Source organism: Acanthochromis polyacanthus, chromosome 17 (assembly GCF_021347895.1).
Source record: "Acanthochromis polyacanthus isolate Apoly-LR-REF ecotype Palm Island chromosome 17, KAUST_Apoly_ChrSc, whole genome shotgun sequence".
NCBI lineage: Eukaryota > Metazoa > Chordata > Actinopteri > Pomacentridae > Acanthochromis > Acanthochromis polyacanthus.
In genome coordinates this window covers 10227723-10252174 of record NC_067129.1, presented here as the reverse complement: position 1 = coordinate 10252174, position 24452 = coordinate 10227723, and the positions used below count along the sequence as shown (strand labels likewise).

At 40.9% G+C, this 24452-nt stretch overlaps 1 protein-coding gene across 1 annotated transcript; it reads right to left on the bottom strand.

The window, feature by feature from the left end:
- Positions 1–15156: 15156 nt before the first annotated feature.
- LOC110961441 (uncharacterized) lies at positions 15157–22993 on the bottom strand. Its single transcript, XM_051937901.1, has 3 exons — positions 21937–22993; positions 17570–17704; positions 15157–15162 (listed from the first exon to the last, which is right to left on the bottom strand). The coding sequence occupies exons 1-3, from the start codon at positions 22849–22851 to the stop codon at positions 15157–15159; spliced, it is 1056 nt and encodes a 351-aa protein (XP_051793861.1). The 5' UTR covers positions 22852–22993.
- Between the last annotated feature and the right edge of the window lie 1459 nt (positions 22994–24452).

The window sequence follows — 24452 nt, the reverse complement described above, 5'->3', positions numbered from 1 at the left end:
AAAAAATTGGGCCAACGGGGGGAGAAAAGTGGGTCAGGAGCTAATTCAGAGTGTCTATCCGCACACTCTCCAGTAACAGCAACAACAACTTCCCTTGTCCGGATTCGAAGATAAGTCTGCTGACATCGTCCACCTCCTGTTCAGGAGAGTGGATCACCTACAGCAGGAGATGGCTATCACCGCGGCCCACCCCAGGCCAGCGGCACAAAGCAAAGGTCTCGGCCGACGGGCCAAAGAGGAGAGACGATACAGATGGGAAACAGAGGAAACCGGGGCGGCGCTATGGGAAGCAGAGTCAGGCCGAGGTATACAGCACGCTGCTGAATGCGGAGGGGTAGACGATGTATTTGGAGCTTTGAAAGCCGAGTGCACAGGACTACGGGGTGCAGGCTGTGGTATGGAAGTAGCAGGACCTGGGGCAGGACCGGGAGGGGAAACAATAGCTAATGGACACGAAGGAAACTCCACAGGTCATGGGAGTGCAGATCACATGCTGATAGGAGCGCCTTTTTGCCGAGTGTCTCATTATGAAGGCACTTAGAGCTGTGCGCATATAGGGAGGTCTTGAGCGGTTAAAATACGCATTTTTCCTGGAAAATCCTCAAGGACCCACTTCCTTCCTCAAGCTGGCATAGGGTTGCGGGACCACACACAAACACACAAGCGTGTACAGGCGATACACAAATATGTATGCTGCCAAACACACAGACTAAAAGAAACACAAACACACAAGCAGCAGAGTCTTGTCTTGGCTTAAAAGCTGCCAAATGTAATGGCCTTTCTGTTACAATTAAACCATCGCCATCATGCTCTCATACTGAACATGGAAGTCATTATCTCAGGCATGATGTGTGTCTAATTATAGTGGAACTCTGAAACCTAAGAGGAACTACTGTAACAGATGAGAACTACACCCACAGCGTCTTCTGACTTTGCTTCTCTCCATTTGCAAATATTTTGCAACAAACTCAGAGATGAATCAGTGCTTGGTATTGATCATCGTCACTCAGAGGAAAAACGCTGAACACTTTTTAGTTGAAATTTAGTTGAATAATTTTCTTTTGTATTATTGATCTGTGAAAAGCAGCAATATTCATGAAATTGTGATATATTTGTGAATGCATATTGACAGGCAAGAAAACAGATTTTTTTTAAAGGAATCTTTTGAGCTATTTACAGTTACAGGCTTTTAATGATAGATGTGCAAAATCTGTTTATTTTTGTAATTTTATTTTTCTGGAATTTAAAAATATGAAAAAAAAAAACAGAAAAAAAGTAAAATTCTAGATTGTTACAAAGTCTATTTCACAGTTCTCTGAAGTGTTCCTCATCCACAAAGTCTAAGGTTTATGTCTTGGCTTACAGTTTTGCTTCAGTTATTGACTAAATTTAGGGATGTTTTTTCAGGCGGAAGCTTCAGAAACTATCCTGGAGCTAAAGGGGTTAAACATTACAGATGTTTCACCATTGCTTCACAGTATAAAGACATTAAAAAGAGACCAAGGCATTCACCAATGAAGCAGGAGGTTCACCGAGAACAAACAGACGACAGAAAATGTCTGTTTTCATGTGATAACCAAGTTAATAATAAATCAAACTGAGTATTGTTTTATTTTTCTGGTACTGACACTCAGCTATTTATGTGCAAATTCAAAACAAGAATAGAGACAAACAGGGAAATAAGATTTAGATAAATGTTAATTGCTCCTTATTTCTACTATTAAAGGATTTAGTCAGAAGTTTTAAGACAAGGAAGAAAGTAAAGGCTGGATAATTGGTTCTGGATAGTATGACAATATAGATATACAATAAATGTGTGAGATTATTTTTGTATTACTGGATTTGCAGGTCGTGTTACATGCATGTCCTTTACAAATTAAGAAAAAAAGGCTTTGGGAAAAGGATCCATACAGAAGTTCAGGGGATAAAAACCATGCTAATGGAACAATAGCAAACAGTTACAGTAGAAAAAATAAAGGAAGATAGACGTGAAAAAATCTTCTCTTTGAGGGTCGATTTACAGATTGGACAATCAGAAGAGACAGCAGAGGGCGGAAAGACAGAGGATAAATGAAAAGGGAGAGGTGAAGAAGGAAACAGGAGGAGAGACTGGGACTGCAGCCAAATCCACTTCCAGACTTGTTAAAGCAACTGCTGCACACTGCTGCAATATTTACAATACACACAGACACACACTGACACACACGTTCACTTACTAAGCAGCGAGTTAATAAGGGACCTCCTAGCACTACGAAGCTTTAATGTGTGCACTCGGTTGGATCTGCACATCACAGCTACCAACACACACATGCGCTCATAATAACACCACAGCAAGCCACCGTCATTAAGTCATAAAGCTTTATTGCAAATTAATGGCTGAGCCAGCTTATTTTCTGTGTGAGGTATCTTTGGCGTAACGCAGTAGAGTTTTTTTTTCACACTTTCAGCATTGTTAGACTGAAACCTGATTTACACAAGTCAAAAGCGAAAGTTTGCATCTTTAGTAACAACTAAAGTAAGAAAACAGAAGTTTTGGGTTAAATATCAGCATGAGACCGATTGTAGAAAAATGTGTGACGGGAGGTTGCCGGAGCTGCAGATGATGCTGAATTCTTCCAGTTTGATATATTAAAATCATGTTACAGACATGCAAGAGTCTCACTAAAAGGATTCCCGGGCCATAGGTTGAGATTACTCACAGCCCCTCTGAGCACTTTCCAATAACGTGAAAATTCTGATGGATTATATGTGTTTTTTATAATCCTAGACTGCAGTGAAAATGACGAGAATGTGTGTCAGAGTGTGTTTTTTCAGACCAAGGTCATCTGTAGCTTATCAGGCGCTCTAAAATAGCAACACTCTTATGAAACATCTTTGTAAGAGATGTTGTAGTGTGCAGCTTTTAAAAAAAATGCAAAGGTGGAATGAAGGTATTTTCCTGATGTTCTGGACTCGAACAGCCAAAGATGAAAAGTTACAAGTCAAACATAGAATGCGTGTGTGAGGTAAACACTACATGAACGGTTTTACTAAAACATATTTCAGAATGACACGAGAGTTACTGTGTTGGTGTTGGCTATCAAGTTCCAAGTCAAAGCCAAACAAGTCCTTTGTCAAGTCCAGGTCAAGTGTATTATTTATTCGTTTGCCTTCTGCACTGCTAAATACATCTTCCCATTTTCCAGTCGGACTGTCTGCTCTCAGATTAATTTTTTTAGGATTGAGCTAAAAGAAAACTATCAATGCTGCTGGGTTATCTTTGCTGCCACTGCTGTGTGGAGGTCAGTGATGCCTATGGATAGGTCGACTGAGATGGTAGGAAATCCAGGGATCACATTGCTGGGTTTCCATATAAAAATTTATTCCAGTGCTTTACCCTTGCAGAGCTGCTGAAGGAGGTACTGGAGTTTGGCCATACAGCCCACATGTGTTTTGTGGATTTGGAGAAAGCCTACAACTGAGTCCCCTGGGTAACCCTGTGGGGCTATTGCAGGAGTATGTGGCTGCTGCTATGAACCATTCAGTATCATATAGAAGCAAAGTTTGAGCTGTTTTCTTGGCAAAAAGTCAAACATGCTTCCATTGAGACTCTGCCAAGTTAGCACCTTGTATCTGGTTTTGTTTGTGATATTCATGGACAGGATCTTAAGACACACCCAGTTTGGGAACCTCTGAGTTGCGTGTCAGCTTTTGCAAATGACTTGGTTTTGTTTTTGGCAGAAATGAAAGTCAGTGCCTCCAAGTCCGAAGCCAAGGTTCTCGGCTGGAAACCAGTAGGTTGCTCCATCCTGGTTGGGAGTTTAAGTATCACTGAGTCTTGTTCATGGGTAACAGGAAAGCAGAGCGTGAGAAAGACTGGGGGAGCAGAGCTGGAGGGCAAAGCTCTCCATTTACCAGTTGGTCTTCATCACAACTCTCACCTATGGTCATGAGCTCTGGGCAGGGACCAAGAAAATGAGATCTGGGAGGAGACCTCATGGTAGACCCAAAACTGACTAGAGGGATAACATATCTCATCTGACCTGGGGACGCCTTGGATCCCCCAGGAAGAACTGGAAATTGTTGCTGTGAAGAAGGAAGTCTGGAATTGCCTGCTTAGAAAATGGGTGGGTGGTTGGGTGGATGGATCTAAAGATACCAGATTTACTGTACAACTCCCATCTAGTCCAAAGCATGAGACTTTAGTGTACAGTGCTGATTAACACTTCTCATTTGAACGCACTGGTCATCTTCTCAAGCTGCTTTAAGCTCTTTGGTCGATAGTTAGGGGCACTGGTAGCCTTAACTGCAGCAATGTGAGCACATTCGGTTTTGTGTTTGCATAACTGGCAGAGCACCTGTTTGCTATACCAGCCCTGTCTAAAAAAAAAACCCTTTTCCATTCAGCTAAATTACATTTTAAACAACATTTTGTGCCATTTTTGAACATTTTCTGCCAGACATGTTACAAGTAAGTTTCATATCAACTTATCTATGACTTTAATATTAGAGTTTTACAGCCACTCCTTTTCAGCCAACCATATATTAGATGGGGTGATACTCATCGCCCTGGTAACCCAGAAAATGGAGAAGCAGCTTCAAACAGGATTGTGTTTTAACCCAAAGCGTGATATTTTCCTAAACCTAACCACATAGTTTTGAGTGGCTAAATTTAACCAAACCTCTAACTAGTAAAACAACCATTTTCACTTGTTATAAGAGTAAACAACAAGTAAAAACAATACTTAAATCTAAGAGGTTCCACATGGGATGGAAACCCCCAGTCTCCTGGTTGAAAGCGCTGTTGCTGACTTAGGCTGGTGTCCTCGTGCTGTGGCCCCTTAAAACTGGAAGCCTTTCGTACTACGTCACAGTCTTGCCTTTATTGGAGAAAAGGCATTTGTTTTAAAATATAAACAAGAATGCATTGTTTTTGTATCGAAATGTAATTTTTTGGAAATGGGGTTGTATATGCGGTTTTCATATGAAACTGAAAAGCAAAATTTCTTGAAGATGCAGCTCTCTATACAATACTTCTGGTTACTGTTGAGACAAGACAGTGAACTGAAATTATGATATAAACCAGGATTTAATCACGACTAGCACTTTAACATTGAATGTGGTTGCAGGTTCTCTACATGAGTACAATTAATAAAAGAGCCTGCACAAAAACGGTACAAAATTCTGAACTTTTCAAAAATATAAGAACGTTTAAGGCTTCCTAGTAATGACACAAGTCTAAATATTTTCACATCGCCTTTACAATTTGCACATCACATGACAAACAGCCACATCAAGTAGGCAAATGAATTTGTCATAATCCTTAATCCAAGTTGAGAAGTGGGTTAAGATGGTGAAAAATCTGTTTTGTGCAATGTGCAGAAGTAAGACACTGCAGGCATCATGGAGGTGACCTCAAAGATTAAAGGCTCATTTAAAATGCGAGTTTGAGATCAAACAAAGCCCTTAAACATCTATAGAGAAATACTTCACTGCTACTGCATAATTTTCCAGAAAAATGTACCGATAATAAATCTTCGCAGGGATTAAAACATTTTGTCCTCTGTGGCTTGAGGGCCGATTCAGTTCAAACCACATACCATCATGCCACGAATTCCCTCTAAAATGTAGCCACAGATATTCAATAAAGCTGTCCCAGTCAATGAACACATCAAAGATACACGCTGAGGGCAATTACAATAATCTGCAGGCAGATAAGGAGGCACCCAGCAGAGAACACAGTATGAACAGCACCAGTTCTGGATAAAACTCCTGGGAGGAATTCCCTGTTTATCTGGCAGAGAGCGGAGTGAATGTCAGTTATGCGAGTCGAGATATGACCGTATCATATCGTGCAGCTAAGACACAGACCACACAGGCCGACAAACACTGATTGATTAGAAGGGATTTTTGTCAAAGAGCTAAAGCGTTTCCTGATATCAGAGAGGAAAATAAACACTCTTGAGTGAGAAAACAAACCTGAAGCATGAGCGGCCAAACAATGAATCTAATCTACACTCCTCTCTCAGCGCTGCCATGTTTGTATGAAATGTTTCTCACAAATACACAAACACACGCTCGTCGCATGCCACTGATGGCATCCCCTCTGACCTCCCGGCAGCCTCTGGGGCCTCATTACCCACAGTACACCTCTCCTCCGAGGACTATCATTGACAGTAATGTGACCTCGGCTGGTGGTACTGCCACATCGGAGACTCCCCGACCGTTACGACACACACGTATATACACACATGTACAGACAAAGCACACAAAAGTAAACAATCTCACAGCGCAGCCAATGTGACCCTGTCGCCAAGACATCTCCCCGGGTTGCACTTAACTACAGTCGCCATGACGCCTGTGCATGTCAATCAAAAGAGACACACTCTGAGGACAAGAGATATGAATGGGGTCAGAGTTGGACTCATTAATCACCTCCGTGATACGCTAGTATCACAGTTTCAGAGAACGTGATTCCCAGAGGAAAAAGGGAGAAACGATAAAAATTCAACTCTGAATGAAAAGAATAAATTATAGCAACAGACTTTAAATTACAAAACCCGTTTTTGCTCTGCTGAAGGAGATGTCAGCTTCTGTGAGCTAAAAGTAAACATAACTTCAAAGTGGATGCGGATTGTGTTTTCTGCACCTAAACATGCACAAGCTAGACTGTGTGTGTGTGTTTGTGTTGTAGTATACAGTATATCATTATTTCTGAGTGTCTGAGGTTTCACATAGTGGCTATGAATCATGTGGGAGACATTCCCAGAAGTCCGGTTTTATCCCAAAATGGGAATGCAAACAATCCAACAGACAGGACAGTGAATGCACCCCCCTTAAGTATACACAAATTCACTGAAACACACACTTTCTCACTTTAAAGGTTATCGTACCTGCTGATCCACCGGTCACCTTTGCAGCCGCCTGGAATGACAAAAGAGAAAAAGAGAAAGAAAAACAAGATAAGCATCAGGAAAAAAGCAGTAATATATACAAACAGTTAGTGGATTCACTCTGAAGCAGCAGAGAATGTAAACTCAGTATGTCTGATGCACAGTAGCTGGGAAAATGACCCTAATTCTAAATCTGGTTCAACCGAGAGAAACAGAAACTGTTTAGGCCTTTTCAGTATAGGAACATCCACCAAGCACCAAAGGTTTATTTGTTCAAGTGAATGACAGATTTATTGGAATTAAAAGGGGGGGGGGGGGGGGGGGGCACAAGTGAAGCATGTTAATAGGTGACATCCATTTGATGAATTAGACCGAAGTCCTTTCAAGGAAAAGCTACTTAAATCATGATAGATGATGCAATTAAATTACAGGAAATTGCAAAAGGACAGTGAAGGTGTGTGTGGGTGTTGAAAGTCTGAAAGTAAAATAAGAAAAGGGGCCATGACAGAAAAGGTAATCAAAATAGATGACGATCACTCATTGAAGGGCGGAATTAATTAGATTATAACATAATTTAAAAAAAACTAAAATCCTTTGTCAAGTCGATAACCTTTCAGCCGTACACACACACTGTACATAATTTTAAGATCATGAAACTTTGAATTTATGCCTTAGAAAAGGAGAGTTAACTGCATTTCAAATGATTAATTTGCTTAAGTTTTCTGATAGTTTGTGAAAATGGAAAATGGACAGAGTTAAATAAATTGAATTTGACAAAATATCAACAAACTGAAGACATTAAAGGGGAATTTCGTTTTTTTTCAACCTGGGGTCTGTTTTCATATGTAATTTCATACATGTGAGTGATGGAGAAATGAATTTTCGACATAGCTCCAGTATTTAGCCAGGCAGGCAGCTTAGCAGCTCAGCTAGCAGCTCGGCTAGCGAAAAGTATTGGGCAGCTGGCCCCCCCGCGTCAAAGTCCGCCCTAACGTGCTTTTTGCCCCACACTGACCGGCTCAGATAGTCTCAATGAGTGTCCCACAACATACTAGAGATGAGAAGTGAACGAAAACTTCCACATTACCTGGCAATCGCTCTTTGTTGTGGTCTGTATCCAAATCTCAGGACGCTAGAATGCAAATCTCGTTCCGAAATCGCACGAGAGCTCGCGCCAAAACACCGGTTTTGAAAAAAAACGAAGTTCCCCTTTAAGTTGAATGAACTATTTGCATCAACAATTAAATGGTTATTTTAAGTTTAAAGCATTTCTTCTTCATTTAACACTAACTTATAGTTCAAGTGCCTAAAGTTACAGGTAGTAAGGTTAAGTTGTAAAGTGGTCAGCAAAAAAGATATTTAAGTTGATTTGCCTAACTTCCTGTATGATGTTTTACAGTGCAGTACTGTCCACTGTTCCAGACAAATTTCAAGGTTAGGGTACCTAATGACCCAGATTACTTCCTAAGCAGTGTATGAACACAGTGTGCCATGAATGCTGCCACTGTCACAGGAAAACCCCACATCCATACAAAGAAGCTGGCATTCACCTACAGTTCTGCACAGTTTCCATTGGGTTTCCTGAGGTCATCCTGTACAATTCCGAAAACGACAAAGCATCATCTCATCCGTCAGCTAACATTTTAAAATGATGAAGGTAAATTAAATGCTTCGTTTCACAGAAAAAAGGTGATTTGTATTCTGTCATCTCAAAAGATCACAATTAACAATTCAGTTTGCCAGTCTTTCGAGTCTGTCTCAAAACAAAAAAACACTTGCCCACTGTTTTTATGCTCCTATGCAACTAAACTGCCTTCTCATTTACATTTTGAACAAGAAAAAAGTTGCCCTGAAAGGTACAACTGAGACATTGTAGGAAAGGAAAGTCCACCACAGGCGGTAGGATGGATGGATGACAGCATAAGTGAGCAACAAGACTTTTTCTAAACAGGCCAGGGTTTGTAACCCATGTGAGAACACTATTCTTAGACTACAATTAAATTTGAACCTGTTTAGTTTTCACTTGCTATGTGGTTTAGTTCAGGCACCAAAACTACATGTTTACATGTCTGGGTTACCAGGGTGATGAGTCCCATTCCATTTAGTATATAATATATGATTGTTTGGCTGCAGTTTGACAAACATGATTTACAAATTTAAATGTGCAAATGAGAATCAGAAGAGGAACATGAGAGAGAATTCACTCAGGTGAACACAAGATAAGTGAACAGTAGGGCTGGACCCGAATATCCCAAATATCCGAATATTCGTTCGCTACGGCACTATCCAGACATTAATTTGGTATCCGAATATTCGGACGTTACCGGGCGGAAAGAATATGCGGCGTTACTGTCTTCCCTCCGCCTTCAGCCCACATCGGCACTTATCGGCTTATCTCGTCATGTGATCACATAAACATATACACATGTCTATGTGATCACCCCTCCTCCCCCCAGACGAAAATATTCGGAGCTCGTCTCTTCCCTGCGCCTTCGGCCCACTTCGGCTCATCCCGCCGTGTTCGGATCATCTCGGCTCCTCCATTCGTGTTTCTTACCACCACCCGAATGGCCGGGTGACTGCCGACTCTGACGTCACGCTTCACTTTGTTGCATAAACGCAAGACAAGATGCTGAAGACTTCTGCTGTTTGGGAATTCTTCACTTTAACTGAAGCCAAAACGAAGGCAACATTTGGACCCAGGAGACCAGACGAACGGATTCGAATACTCGGCCCCCCACCCCCCACCCCCCCGTCGGACGTTACGGGGCGGAATGAATATTCGGATATTCGTCTTTAATAGGGCCCGAATATTCGGAGGCCAGAAACGACTATTCGGGCCAGCCCTAGTGAACAGACAAACTGGCAAGAAAGATGAAAGGATAAGACCATTTATACAAAAAAACCTAATTGGTAAAACAAGACACAGATGACACACGAGACAGATGAAAGTAGTGAGGACAATTCAAAGAGGAGGGAAACACAGAAAGGGAGGAAGCAAAATAACTAGTCAGTCAAGTAATAAAATAAACAGTAAAGACTTGTTGATTTTAAACGTCAGGGGATCATCAGGTAAGGACTCAAGTGCAGATACATACACATATGGCAACAAAAAGACAAATTTTAATAAACTTGTTGAAGTACTGGGGAGTAAATAAAGTGCAGCTGGGGAATGCAGGTGTATGCAAACTGAGTCACAAGAGAATATCAAAAGAGACTAATTGCGAGAAAACAGAATGCAAAAAAAAGAAGCACAAAATACACAAGGGAATGAAGCACAAGAGGTTGACAAACAGGATTCAGGAAACTAAATGTACAAACAAGAATCAGATGAGGAACATGAGGGAGAACTGAGGTAGATGAACACAAGATAAGTGAACAGACAAACGGACAAGAAAGATGGAATGATGAGACCATTTATACACAGAGCTAATTAGAGAAACAAGACACATGTGACGTAAATATATCTCATCTTCATGTGTATTTTGGTCTAATATTTCTTCTACAAAATTCACTCTGAAAACTGCTGATTTGAACTTATGAAAATTGAAAAATAATAAGGTCAGTGTCTGCAATTTGTGCTCATGAGTTTGAAGAATACAAAATATCATGACAATGTTGAAAAAAATGTTTCCACTAATAGCTTTGATGTAAAAAGTGCTCTTAATCTAAGTCAAACAGAACACTGTATCTGTATCTGTGTGCATGTGTAAAAGTGAGTGTGTGAGTGAGTCATTGGAGTTTGGACAGCTGTACTTTGTCAGTCACGGTTAGGGGAAAATAAACCAGCTCCTTAGCATCAGTCTGATCCCACGGCCCCTGCTGCTCCCTCTACCTACCTGCATGCTCAAACACACACCGACATACTCCCTCACAAATACACACAACTCCTAATTCTGACACCAAAGGACTGTACAGTAGTATTCTGCAGAGTCGTGCCGTCTCTCATGGAAACCTCAATCTGCAGTGCAGTGCAGCTACTACACCTACACAGAGCACTGAGATAAAAACCATGCCAGTATTTTTTTTCTGCTGCTTTGGAAAACACAAACAGATATGTACATGTAGCTGCTGTTTATCCACACTAAAACTGTAATATGTCGGTGTATACCCATTAAAGCAAATGCTGCGGACATGATGCAATTTTCTAACTAAACTTAGCAATGATGCTGAAACCTTTGTTTGACCTGCACATCTAGCTTTTCCTAAAGCTTTCAGTCACATTACATACAAAGTTCATCCTTAACTCTTAACATCTTGCACAAAAGCTTGAGGAAAAGCTTTAGGTTGGGTTTATTTTGTCTAACTACTGTTACAGTGTAAAAAAAAAAATCAAAACAAAAAAACAGAAAAGGCGGTGAACTTGTGGATGCTGCAATTCTTCATTTCCCCATATCTTGCTCCTGAACTCCCTTCATCTGGCTGACAGTGCTACCGGTTGAGCGGTGGTGTAATTGTGGTAGTTTGCGCTGTTGCCGCGGTGCTGACGGAGAGAAAAAGGGTGACCTTGCATACTGCTAGATAGAGCAAAGCTGTCTCATCCTTTTACTTTCAGTTTATTTACACAACAGGGCAGGAAATGCAGACTGGACAGATGCCCAGACAGAGGAAGGAGGATGACAGAAGAAAAGGAGAAGGGAGTAAATTGTGGCTAGTGAAGAAAAAGTGAAAACACAAAATGTGGAAAATACTAACTTTCCTGTAAAGAGCTTTGAGCAGGAATTCCCAGTATAAGATATAACGGGCAGAGAGGTCAGCAGCTTTAACTATGATAAATAAAGCGTCTATCATGCAGTTTGTGTCAGCCCACTCTTCATGGAAACCCACAATTACACACCACAGCCTCAAGGTTTCACTCAATAAATGCTACAAATTGAGTTTGGTGAACATCACAACATTTCCTCAGACGATTTAATGATTACTTTATATTCATCAGACATTCTTCTGAAGCTCCTGTGTGCGGCGTTTGATGTTGCATAGCGCGTTTCTGGAGAGCGAGCAAACTGCAGGAACGGCTGAAGGTTTGGTCTCTGATCTGATCAAACTGAGAAAAATCATCAGAGATATGACAGCAGCTTGTGAGCGGTAACCTGGTGTAGTAATCAGTAGGAAATGTGGGCCTCAGAGGGTTTCTCATGGGAGAAGCAGCAGCAGACTGTAGCCTAGTTGCGCTTGTGATGAAACACAGAAATCATGGCACAGTTTCTCCTGCATCTTTTCAAACAGCTCATTTATAATGTGAATGAAACTAGGAAGCAACTCCTGCACTCATTCTGACAGTAAAATTCACCACCAAGTCAGTCCAGATACGTGACTAAACCAGTTGCTGCCATTAAACAATCTGAACTCCAAGTATTTTCTGGGTGTTTTTATACTCCTGTCTCATTTTTCCTCACTGCAGGGTCATTTTTACTACAACATAAAATCCTGAAGCTCAATGGAAACAGCAAAACCATGACGAGAAGCAGAGTCAACTTAAACATTTCATCTGCTTAGTATGGCACAGCTATGATCCCAGAAATCCCTAAACAGTTAGAAAAAATGAAGTTGAATTTCGTTAGTTGCTTTTTTACACAAATTGGGCAAAATACAAACACATTCAAGCATTTTTCCATGTTCCTATAGGTGCACCAACATGTGAAATATATATATTTACGAACTGCATTTCACATTTTTTTGCTTTCATGTTTGTTTCCTCTTTGCGCTCTGTAAACACAGCCTGCAGTTCAACCCAGTTTACCTAAAAAGTCCTTGAATTTTTGTTGTAGTCATAGCCAGTCTGTAATGGCTTCCTGGTTGCACCAAGCAGTGCAGAATTTTTTGCATTTTATAGAATCTGGTCAATAAATATACGTATTTTTGGTGAAGAATAAAGTGATAGATGAAAATTCACGATTTTAAGCTTCAGTTTGCTTAATTTTCCTGTCAGAAAGTTGAAAATCTGTTCATTCTTGTTGTTTTTCCAGTTTCTGGCTGATAAATGATTTAAATAAAAAATAACATGACTTTCAAACACGCCAGCAGGTTGTGGGGTTTAGAGTGTTGCAAGTCTTTGGCACAGACAGCAGCAGACTAATCCCAAATTTTAAAGGAGAATCTGTAACTCGCGCCCATCTCTTTCTCTCACACCCACATGCAGAAACACAGCGTGGCTCACCCTGGCCCGTCGAGCCTGGAGATGTGCAGGAGATGAGAGGGACGAGCGAGTCAGTGGTCTGCTGCGGGTCAGAGGTCGAGAGCGGCGCCTGGTCAGCGGCTCAGGTTTGTCTGGAAATCTGGCTCCTTGATCCTGACTTCGTCCGCTCATCCTGCCCACAGCTGGAGCTCCCTGGGAGGACAAAGGAGGAGGAGATGTCAGACATCCAAACACAGCAGAGGTGCCTTAGCCCAGCACAGAGACTACAAAGATGAAAGTTCAAACTCATTCCTGAAAGCAGCAGCTGAAGAGAGCAATCTCACCACAAACTCTACTAAGTATAGCTTTCCCTGAGCTTTAGATCAAATCACATGATCCTCAGCAGACACATTTGCCCAGTGGTTATAAGAATACAGGCCTTGAATGTTTTCTGAGGACTTCTTATCGGCACTGGCTTTAAAGCTGAGACTGAAGATTCATTTTTTTACGTAGATACGATGTCATCACACCACGTCCAACCGCTACCATTTAAACTAGCATGGACAAGAAGTCTGAGGAGAGTTCAGACAAAAATTTAAATCTGCTGTCAAGATGTCTAATGGACAGCTTAATTTGTTGCAGTTATATCTCAAAATGTTTGCTTTTAGTAGCTAAAATTTGCCATATTCTGCAGCATCCCTTTTTTTGTACTGTTGCTGTGTCTCCTTCAGCCTCATACCCCTGTGTTCATGCCAACTGTCTCCTCAGCAGTTCTCTGTATCTCTGCATTCTGTGGTGCAGTATATAGAGAAGGTGAAGTGCTTTATGATATCAGACACTCCTGTTGATGTGACTGCCCTTCTCTCTTTCTGAAAAATCCCCCTCTTATCCACACCGTCCTCATCCCCTCAGTATCTCCGCTTGGTGACAACACTGGAAAGTCCATCTCAGCTTGACCTGATGATGCATCTACTGCACCCACTTCAGTGGGAAGACCCGCCGCTCTGCTTCCCGCTCTCCCCTCCTGACAAACGCTGAGCCGATAACACAGAGGTTTGTGAGGATGGGAGTGTGTGGAACTGAAAGTGAACGAGGAATGGCACAAATTTCTATAAACAGCATGCTTTTTTCCCCCCACTGAGAATCCAAAGCATAAATGCGTGCATAGAGAGACACATTCTCTGTTCAGCACATCGCACAATGCTTGTCTGTGCAAAAATCCCCTTTCTGACCCTGCGGAGCATTTTCATTATGGAGACAGCATGATGCTGTTGCTAATTTTCGAACTGTGCGGTCACAGTTACATAATCACGGACACCATGTCCCCAAAACAAAGTATAGTTCAAACTAAAAGATGGTATTCATCATATAAATATCTAATAATGCCAGTCTTACTAAATGTGGTGACTTAAATTTATTAATATCTATCAGTAATTGTGCGGGAACATTCCCATAGTGGAATATCCAACATTGGACAAAGCTAAGAGTCATGCAACAATGGTAATATTGTTAAATGACTATTAGCAACACCAGCATGATAGCATCGTCAAAACAACAATTGCAACATGCTGAAATTAAGATTAGCAGATTAGCATGGTGGCATTAATAACTAGTACAAACACAAAGGGCTGAAGATGAGGTTTAGGTTTTCGAAAAAAAATATGAAAATTTGGAAATCTGACAAGTTCGGGATCACCAAATTCACTACAATTCATTCTAAAAGGGACATGGACTTGTATACCACATTCCATGGCTACCCATTCAATTGTTGGTATTTTCCCACTAAACCCTACATATGGACCACTTGGCAGGATTAGATTAAAGTCCGGGGATCATCCATTTAGTATTTATCGCCTGGGAACCATGAATGCCAGTTTAAAATGTCAATCAGTCCATTCAATAGTCAGTCAAATATTTCAGTCTGAATTCATGCATGGCTGATGGGCCCTGACTAGAGTCATGACAAAGAAATGACATTAACAATACATTTCTAAAATGGAACAACTAATGGGCTCCTGGAAATGCAATAACGATGGCAATCAGACATCGATTACTGGAGAGCAGCTGGAGAAAGAATGAAAAGACACTCAGACGATGTTATGGAATAATGACAGACAGGCAGCAGTTTTTTTTTGTATTTGACGCGAATGACTCGCAATGATAAGAAGGTCACTGCTAGAAGGACAGGACAGATAAAGACTGTGTTGACTGGAGGAAAAATGTGAGGGCATTTAAGAGGGATTCTGATATTTCAGTGCTGAATTCATTTTTTTCATTCATTTACACAAATCTTAACTCTTTATTGCACCAACTTTGGACACCTTTAGCGGAAGAAAAACGACATTACAGTTTTAGGCTGAGGTATTCTTTGTTACCCAATAAATATTTGGCTTTATGGGTATAAATGGTCTCTCTGTTCCTCTGCTATTAGCCAAGCAGACCATTTGTATTGATTTTAATTATTGATCATTATAATGTGTTGTGTACTTTACATTGATGTGTCTTCGTCCACATTGAAAAGAAAATTGCGTTTTTACTTGACAGAGAATGCGATGCACTGAGCTAAAAACGTCAACATAAATGTGTTTTACTGCCGCCTCCCCGCTTTGCCAGACAGTTTGAATGGGATTAGTTTGATTAAATACAGCCATTTTATAAGAATTCCAAAGGTTCTGCGCTGCTGGTTAAAGAGCTATTTGAGGTTACCAGATTTACACTTGTAAGCATAATGAGGCAGCTGGAATGCCCTGAGAGAGGAGAGCTGTGGAGCAGAGCACAGGAGAGATCCACCGACTGAGTTTGGCCTCCGAAAATGATGTTAAATACAGCTTTAAAAAATAACAGTATGCAGTGATGAGCTCAGCTGTAAATATCTGTGGTTTCTGAGGGAACAACGATTTTTCCACATGGATGCCATGCAAGTCAGACACAGCTTGATTTATGAAAGGCTTTAATGGCAGAAAATCAACAGGCTTGGAGACCATCCAAACTATTATTAAGCGTTCTTAAGAGACGGCGAGCTCGGAAACCCATTCACCTGAGTAGGCTGTCTGTCCAACGAGCGGTACGCTGAATGCTGACTTGATAATAAATTCTCGGAGTCTGTACCACCATGAATGATTTACGCTGTATGTCTGGCGTGTAAATTACAATCAATAGTAATTCTTGTATTTTAAACCTCAATTCAAAGATTTCAGTTTAAAATCCTTTCTGTTGGCAACAACAGCTTTGTGACTAATCGAGTTATTTGGAGATACTGTTGTGATTTTATACGGGCAAGGAACTGAGTGCAGACAGGTTGTGAAAACAGGAAAAAAAAATACTTTAATATAATAACCTATCAGAAAGGTAACCAATGAAACAAGCAAAAGGTGGCTGATGATCCAGGGATAGTAGGTCCATAAGAAAAATAAAACACATTCAAGGTAAACTTAATCCAATGAGGTGAAAAGTTGGTGGGGAAAAGCAGACAGCAAACATGCAGGAGAACCGGGGAACACTGCAAGATTCAAAATGTAAAAACTAAAATCAAACGAGAGAACAAAAAGAACCAGACAGGTGACAGAGACGTGAACAAAACAGGACAAACGACACAGAAAGAATTGACTGGAGAGACGAGCCACAGGTGAAACTAATGAGGGCAATCAGAAAAGGAGGGAAGCACTCAAAGACAGGAAGTAAAAACAGAAGTGTGAAGAGGGACGTCAAAATAAAACAGGAAATAAAATTTAAAATTAGCCAAAACCACAGACAATAATAGGTAAGTGTAGGCTATTTATGAAATCACCTCATGAATATCTTTAACTTGCAGACTATTTTGGCTCAATATGAGTTGATTAGGATATGCAAGCTCATAAAATAATATTTGCACATATGCAGTGCTGCAAGAGGACAATCAGTAAACGCCAGCATGTGCTGCAATAATTCCTGGAGCAGAAATCATTTGTAAAGTTTGTAGCGTTCCCGTTATCATGGTTGTTAAAGTAAATAAAGTTTTCATATTGACTCGATTCAAAAACTGTCCATAATGTTGTTTTGTATTCATTAATACTTTAAATCGGTCACATAGGATGTCTACATAAAATACTACAGCTAATATTTGACAGGTGCTCTCGAAGTATTCCAAAAATGGTATCCAAAACAAGCCACAGCTTCAGTAAATGTGACATTTATGACTGAATAGTTGACACAGCTTCCTAAGTTGCTTATTATCATTATCTAACCTGGAAAGCAAAATGTAAAGTTTTCCAGGTGTTATCCTGATTCAAGGGATCATTGTCTGCCACCCCTGCAGAGTGTGTTTATATGACTAAAAATAACAATTTTTGCAATTTTACATCATCACTTACACATGTCAGTATATTATCTGACATACTTTAGTTATTCAGACAACAGCTGTAACATCCTGCATCAATCTGTTAAATGTTCTCACTCATGTCACCTTCATGTTCATTGTTTCTTCATTTTTTAAATATTTTGTTCATTTATTTTCATCTCAAATTCTTTGCATTTCAGGTCAAGACTGTTCAAAGCGCCACATAAATAAATTGCACGTCACATTACTGAGCTGTGCTGGACTTACTGTGGTGCTCTGCAGCTCCGGATCAGCATTGGCCGCGTACGAGTGGGAGGAATTAGCGCTTTGGCCTTCTGGGTTCTCCTCATTGAGGTGATCCAACTTTTTCATCAGCAGGGTCATGGAGTCACATGCAGCAGCCTGAACACACGGGTCAGAACATACAAATGTGGGTAAATATGGCTCACGGGGAAACTTAACCTCGCACTGAGGCCTTTCATGTACGCTGGTCCCAGTAAAGTCTGCTGAAGCTCACCACACACACTCCTCTTCCTCATCCGACCACTCCACCCTTCATCGCCTCTGGGCTCCTTGCAGATGAACATTGTGCTTTTTCAGCCTGACCAGTGGCACACAATGTACTATACACTGTGGAGGAGGTGACACCTTCTTAATGAGATTATTGTGGAGCAAAGACGACCGAAGCTTTGATGGAGGAAAAATACTAAAGCTAAACGTAAAGATGGCTGCTGGTGAAGTATAAGCTGCCTTTACGTAACAGTAATAAAGCCAATTCACAGCCAGTTATGTAAATGCATTGTATCTGTCCATACCAACAGTTATGCATATATCTAAACCCGCGCTTTCCCTCGCTTTCCCTCTCCACCCATTGGTCACAGATCCTCACTGAGACACTTGTTCACTGGCCTTCCAAGAAATGAACAAACTGCTTTGTTTCTGGGATCTGCTGCCAACCCCGGAGTCCCAGAGGCTGATAGCAGCACATAGGACCCCTTTGAGGAGCTTGAAGTCCATAAACAGCCCCCTCACTCACACACATGCATGCATACATACACACAAGCATTGCCCTCACCCACCCACACACACAAGCACACCCTTCTGTCCACTCCCATTCCCAAACCCATCATGTTGACCAGTTTAAAAAATATCTGCAGTAACGGCTTTGGCAGTAAAGCCATTTCCTGTGTGTTACAGCCCCCACGTCTCCAGATTCCTACACACAGGAACACAGAGGGCTGTCTATGTGCACCAGGGTGCTATTTTTACCCTCTCTATGGGGGACAGAGCCAGGCCGAGGGGAGAACGCAGCCAGAGGAGGCTTTTCAGTGGCATGAGCGGCTGCAAACGTGAGCACAACCACACATATGGACACGTTTGCACTCGCTCGCATTCGCAGCAGAGTGCTCTCACAGTTCATGAAATGTTAATATGTTTCTGTCCAAGCTCACAGCGAAAAGAGCTTTTAATGCATGACGGTATCTAATGCTAAAAGACCATTTCATTACTCGCCTGAACTGTACTCGGAGAGGCTGAGACACCTTTTAATGTGATATATCTCTACAGTATATACAGCTAAAGTGTGTTCTTGGTTTGTTAGTGCGTCCTGCTGCTTTGAAGTGCAACTAAAAATGTGGGTGATGACTTGTTCTTTAGCGGAGAGGACAGTAGAGGAGAGGTGTAAAAAAAATTCTGTGTAAAATTAGCTCTTGAGACAGATAAGAAATGTCTGGAAGACAGCAGGGGAGTGACAGTAAAGGGATGGAGTGTTTTGCAGGCCAGGAATTGAACCAGAGACTCAGTGCTTGTTGGTATTAGCTCCATTGCGCTCTAACCACTCAGCTATAAGATCAGATCACACAGAAAATTTTAGCAGAGTCTCACCAATGTACTGCTAAGCTTCTTCCTTCAGCTCTTGGTTAAATAATTTACAATGTGTTTAATTTGAGGTTGTGCATGTGTTTGTCATTTTGTCTCATGCACCAAATTATGTTATTTTTAAAGCAGAATTGTTGTCAAAACCATTTAAGTCTCTTTTAAGATGCATTAGAGATCGATTCAAAAGGGAGTCAAGTAAGTAAGGACTCAGACTGACAGAAATCTAATTATCACTCTTGACCAGGCCTTAAGTGCATTTTAAAAAGTTCCAATTCAATTGTGGAATGTTATCTGCCTCCACAGTCCCAAATGCAACAATAACTGGATTTAACTTACATTAGATGCAGTAAATCTCCAGTGGAGCTGTCTAGTCTCAAGTGGTGGACATCATATGAAATTTGCCAAAGTAGGCACCAAAAACAGAATGGAAAACTACTTCTGATGATCCTCCAAATCTAGAAAAACAAGCACGTCCTGCTATCAAACTAAATATACTACTGCAAAATATAATGAGGATAGGCCGCAGCAAAATTGTAGTCCAATAAATAAATGAAACCTTTATCTACAATTCTGCAATTTCATTTAGCAGACGCTTTTATCCGAAGCGACACATCTGAGAGTGGATAAAACGCAAGGAAGGACCTAGTCAGGAGAAAACAACCTGTGTAAGTGCCATAAAACAAGTTCAAGTGTGATATCTATTAAAATATTCTCACAGTATTGTTTGAGAGGGAAGCTCTGAGTGGGAAAACACAGGCACTTCTCACACCACAGTCCATTTAAAAAACACTCAATTTAAGGGAGACGCGGACGCAAAAACTGATCATTAAAGTGAAATCTCAGTAAGCTGTACAACGAGTCAATATTACAGCTATTCACCTCTATTTAAAAGTTACTGAGGTTTAATTTTCTGCTAAATGGAGGCTGGAGTAAGTTTAGCTTTGTAAAGTTGACATTTAATCTGAAGCAAGCAACACATGCCAAACTGCATAGAAGATAGAGTCATTTTTAAATTATTTTTGTTCCAGTTATAGCCACACAAAGAATTAAACATAGTGACGATCATTTGAGAATCGCTGATTTATTCAGGCAGATCTGGCATCAAGAGAAGCAACTCTGAGCTGGTTCATAGACTAAAAGTTGCAAGGACCGAAAATTGAAATCATTTCTTTAAAATACCATCTTATTTAACCACTGCAGTGATGCTAGCTGTGGCTGTCAGTCTGAAATGAATGGTAAAAGGGAATATATTTATTTAGTTGTCTTGTGATAACAGACCACAAAAATGGAAACTCTAGTAAGAAAACAAACTCCAGCTGATTTAACTTGGTAAGAGCAGCTGTTCTTGATTGACTGAACAGTAACAGGCCAAAGACCGCTGACCAGCTGTAACAGGAGTCAACACACCTAAACCTCTGGGGCATGACACAGTCAAGCTTATAAGTCTCATCTCAATCTAAGTTCTTTTTTTTGGAATAACTTTCCTTTATGAAAAAAAATCCTCAAATTATTTCATTTTGGCAAACTTCTTACCCACACTGGGAAGTGTGACAAAACCGCCCGAGCCAAGATATTCCAAGAATGTGGAACCACAACGGGGCCTCTTCCACTAAACAGGTATTCAAATGAGCACCGGCCAAAGCCTGTCAATAACTGACTTTAAAAGCTACTTGGTCAAACTCGGAGAACAACATCACAAAAGGAGCGCGGGCAGAAGTAATCCTTTCATTTTGAGCCAAGAGGGGAGAAACAGCTCGCAGTGTGCCAGAGGACTGTTGTGGGAATGTGCCAGCGGAGTGAGGGCTGCTCTGACAGGTGTGAGAACTCAGTCAGGGGCACGATCACACTAGAAGGATGCCTGCTGGTGTGGTGCATGCTGGGAGATAAGAGCTGCCAGGCCTGGGCCAGGGGGAAATATGAGAGGAATGTATTATAGGAGATATACCTGCTAAAGTAGTAGCTCTTTTTACTTTTACTTTCTTCCGAAGAACTTCTGGTAACAGAATAATTGTGGCAGGAAATCAGTTGGTGTGGAGGCTGATGCTCTAGCAATATATGGCAATTATTGTTTGGATTATTTTTGGATAGCAAGGTTTAAACCTAAAAAATACTTCTATGCCATTTTTTGAAAATATAATAAAGCTTAAGTAGTGATCTAGTGTATTGAAACTGCAAGTTTTATCTACATACAGGGCTGGATCTACACACCACTCACTGTGCATTACATAATATTGAGTATGAAATATCTCAGTGTTGTTATGAGTTGCAATAAAAGCATTTATAATTCACAATAATTCACATTTTTCACAAATCTTTGGAAGACACTGGAAAAAATCCTCCACAGCAAGCCTGTGTTGACAAATCTTAAAAAAAAAAATGTGTCACTGCTGCCCTCTAGTGGTGAACAAAAGGATCACTGTTACAAATTGGCCTCTTTGACATGTCACAGTAGGAAAAGCACAAGCACATATAATAAAACACATGCAGCTGTTCAGTTTCAGTTTCCTGAAGTGAATCCTGGTTTACTGCCACAAAGCTGTGGCTCAGTCAGATACTTGAAGAGAACAGAGTCATTTATAATTTTGTTGTTAAAACCTCTGCTTTTCCTTCAATGACAATACAAATGCCTAATGTGAAAAGGTTCCAGTTATCTGTGGGACAATGCAACACTTACACTGCTTCTTCTGGCAATTCCACAAAGCTAATGAGACGTCTGCGCCTTTGTTATCGCTCTACCCCCGTCTTGTTTTTCTTACCTGCTTTCCATTGTTCTGCCATGTATCCTCTTCCTCCTGGCTACCTGTGAACTCAGGTTTGCCCGTGTTGGAGGGCTTTTGCCACGCTGATGCTGTGCTGCTAGGCTGGGCATCCTGTCTCCTCCTCAAGCCCTTCCTGTTCCTGCTCAAGTTTCTACGACGACGGCTGACCAGGAATTCCTTATATTGTAACGTCTCGGGAACATCATCATCATCCTCGCCCTCTTTAGAGGTGGACGAGGAGGATTCTGTGTCATCAGAGCTCTCATTGACAGTGATCACCTGGTTGTCGTAATCACAGAATACAATGGCACTCGGCTTGTGCTTTACTATCCTCAGCACATCCAGTGAACAGTCATCTGATGCAGACGCAGGCAGATGTTTGTCACAATAGTTGCCCAGGACTGGTGAGCAGGTAGAAAACATCTCAGCAGGACAGGAAGCATCAGTAGGGCTTCCTTCTTGTTGCTGAGGTATTACAGCGTCACAGTATTTTACAGTCTGTGCCTCCATCTGAGAGTTACTGTGAACAGCAGCTCCACAATCCAGATCTGCCACCTCCGTGTCCTGACCTGTTCCAGGAATCAAGTCTGAGCTTTTACTGCACTCACACTGTCCATTCTGCTTCAAGCCACCCTCCTCAGTTGTGTTGCACATGGAACAGTTGTCCACATGCGACACTTTCCATTTTGTAGCATGACTGGCTGCAGGATCCAGAGCACAGTGCAGGAGAGGGACGAGTTCAGACATGCTTCTTAGCGGGCTGCTGGAGCCTTGAGTCAGGACAGGAACTTGAACTTGTCGGTCATCCAAAGAGACATCCACAGCCTGGTGGTAAACATGTCTGTCAGGCTGTTCCTGGAGAGGCAGCGCGGCTAATGGACCTTCATGCATTGCTACCAAACCAGTCCTCATCTGGACGTTCTTTAGTGGTGACGTTGGCTCGTTCAAGCAGAGCTCAATGAACTGATTCAGGTGAAGCTGTCAAAATGAAGTTATGTGTAAATGATAGTTACAGTATGGAGCACATCTGAATGTTCCAAATCCTGTTGATACCTGAGGGCAAGAGAAGAAGAGAAAATGAAACAGAGTGAAAATTTAGGCAAACTGAATTATGATCACACGTGCATGTATAACTTATTTGTCTGTAAATGGTTCTAGTCTGAGTTTAAGTCTAAGATAGCGCTAAAGACAGATGATAGTGCTGCTTAGACAGGTCTCCAGAAGTCCATTTAATTATGACCAATCAATCATTTTTGTCTCTAAACATCTATCCCTTTGGATGCTGAGAGGACACTCCATCACACTCTATTGCCAGACGTGGAAGTATTCAGATCCTCTGCCCAATTGAGCAAGGCAAAAATACTTCACTCCTGCATGAAAAATCCTACATAAGCATTAGCAGCAAGATGTATTTAAAGTATTAAAGTAAAACTATTGCTTTGGTCCGTTTGACTAATTTATTATTATATATGACATCATTAAATTATTAATACTGAAGCATCAGAATCTGAAGCACTTTATTGATGTCAGATCGGAAACTGCTCGTCGCTGTTGTAGATGCTGGAAGTTTAAACTACTTTATATACAGTTTTACTTATACGAGGACACCAGATAAATCTGTGGGGTTTTCATAGGATTAACGAGAGGACAAAAGATAAAAGCTAAGTTCTAATACACATATCTGTTTTCATTTTTCGGACTTTTACCGTAATATTTCATTGGTGAAATAAGGGGTCATTCATAAACATCTGAAACGTGTCTCAGACTACACACTGCTTTTTCTAAGAGGTCAGAAGGAAATAAAAAATGAAAACCACTGTTTTAATCTTTACAACAACACAGTTAGACTATACACTGTGTAAAATCTTCATTTTAAGATTAGCTATAGCTCTCAGATAAATACAGTGGAGTATAAATTCAATATTTTACTCAGAAATGGAAATAAGAACAAGCACCTCAATATTTTACTGAAATCCAGTGTTTTCAGTAAACGTACTTAGTTACTTTGCGCCACTATCTACTGCACATCCAAAACTGTTTAAAAGTTTTAAAAAGCTGCTGTTTGTAGAGACAAATGTATTTGCAATGCAAACTCTGATGACATTACTGTAACTGATTGAAAAAATGTTTTTTGATATGTTTTGTGAAATTAGTAAAATTTGATACATTGGGCCAAAACAATTCCAGTGTGACTGACTCGTGCCAGCAAAGCTCCACAGCCCACCGCTCTGTAGCTGTCAAGACGTTTTTCTCTTTTTTTAAACAAATGCATTTTTCTCAAACACATTGTTTTTTCCTGGTAGATCGCTATTTTTGGCCGAAGCCCACACACCCTTTCCTTGCCTGATGTGTTTTCTTTGTCTTTCACACAGTGAGGTTTTAAACTTAGGTTAAAAAAATACTGAATACTCACAGACAGATATAAGAGCAAAACATTCCCCCAAAAAAGACTTTCATACTGCAGGCTTGCCAACAAAGAGATGTGTGTTCCCATTTGTCAACCGAGAGTTAAA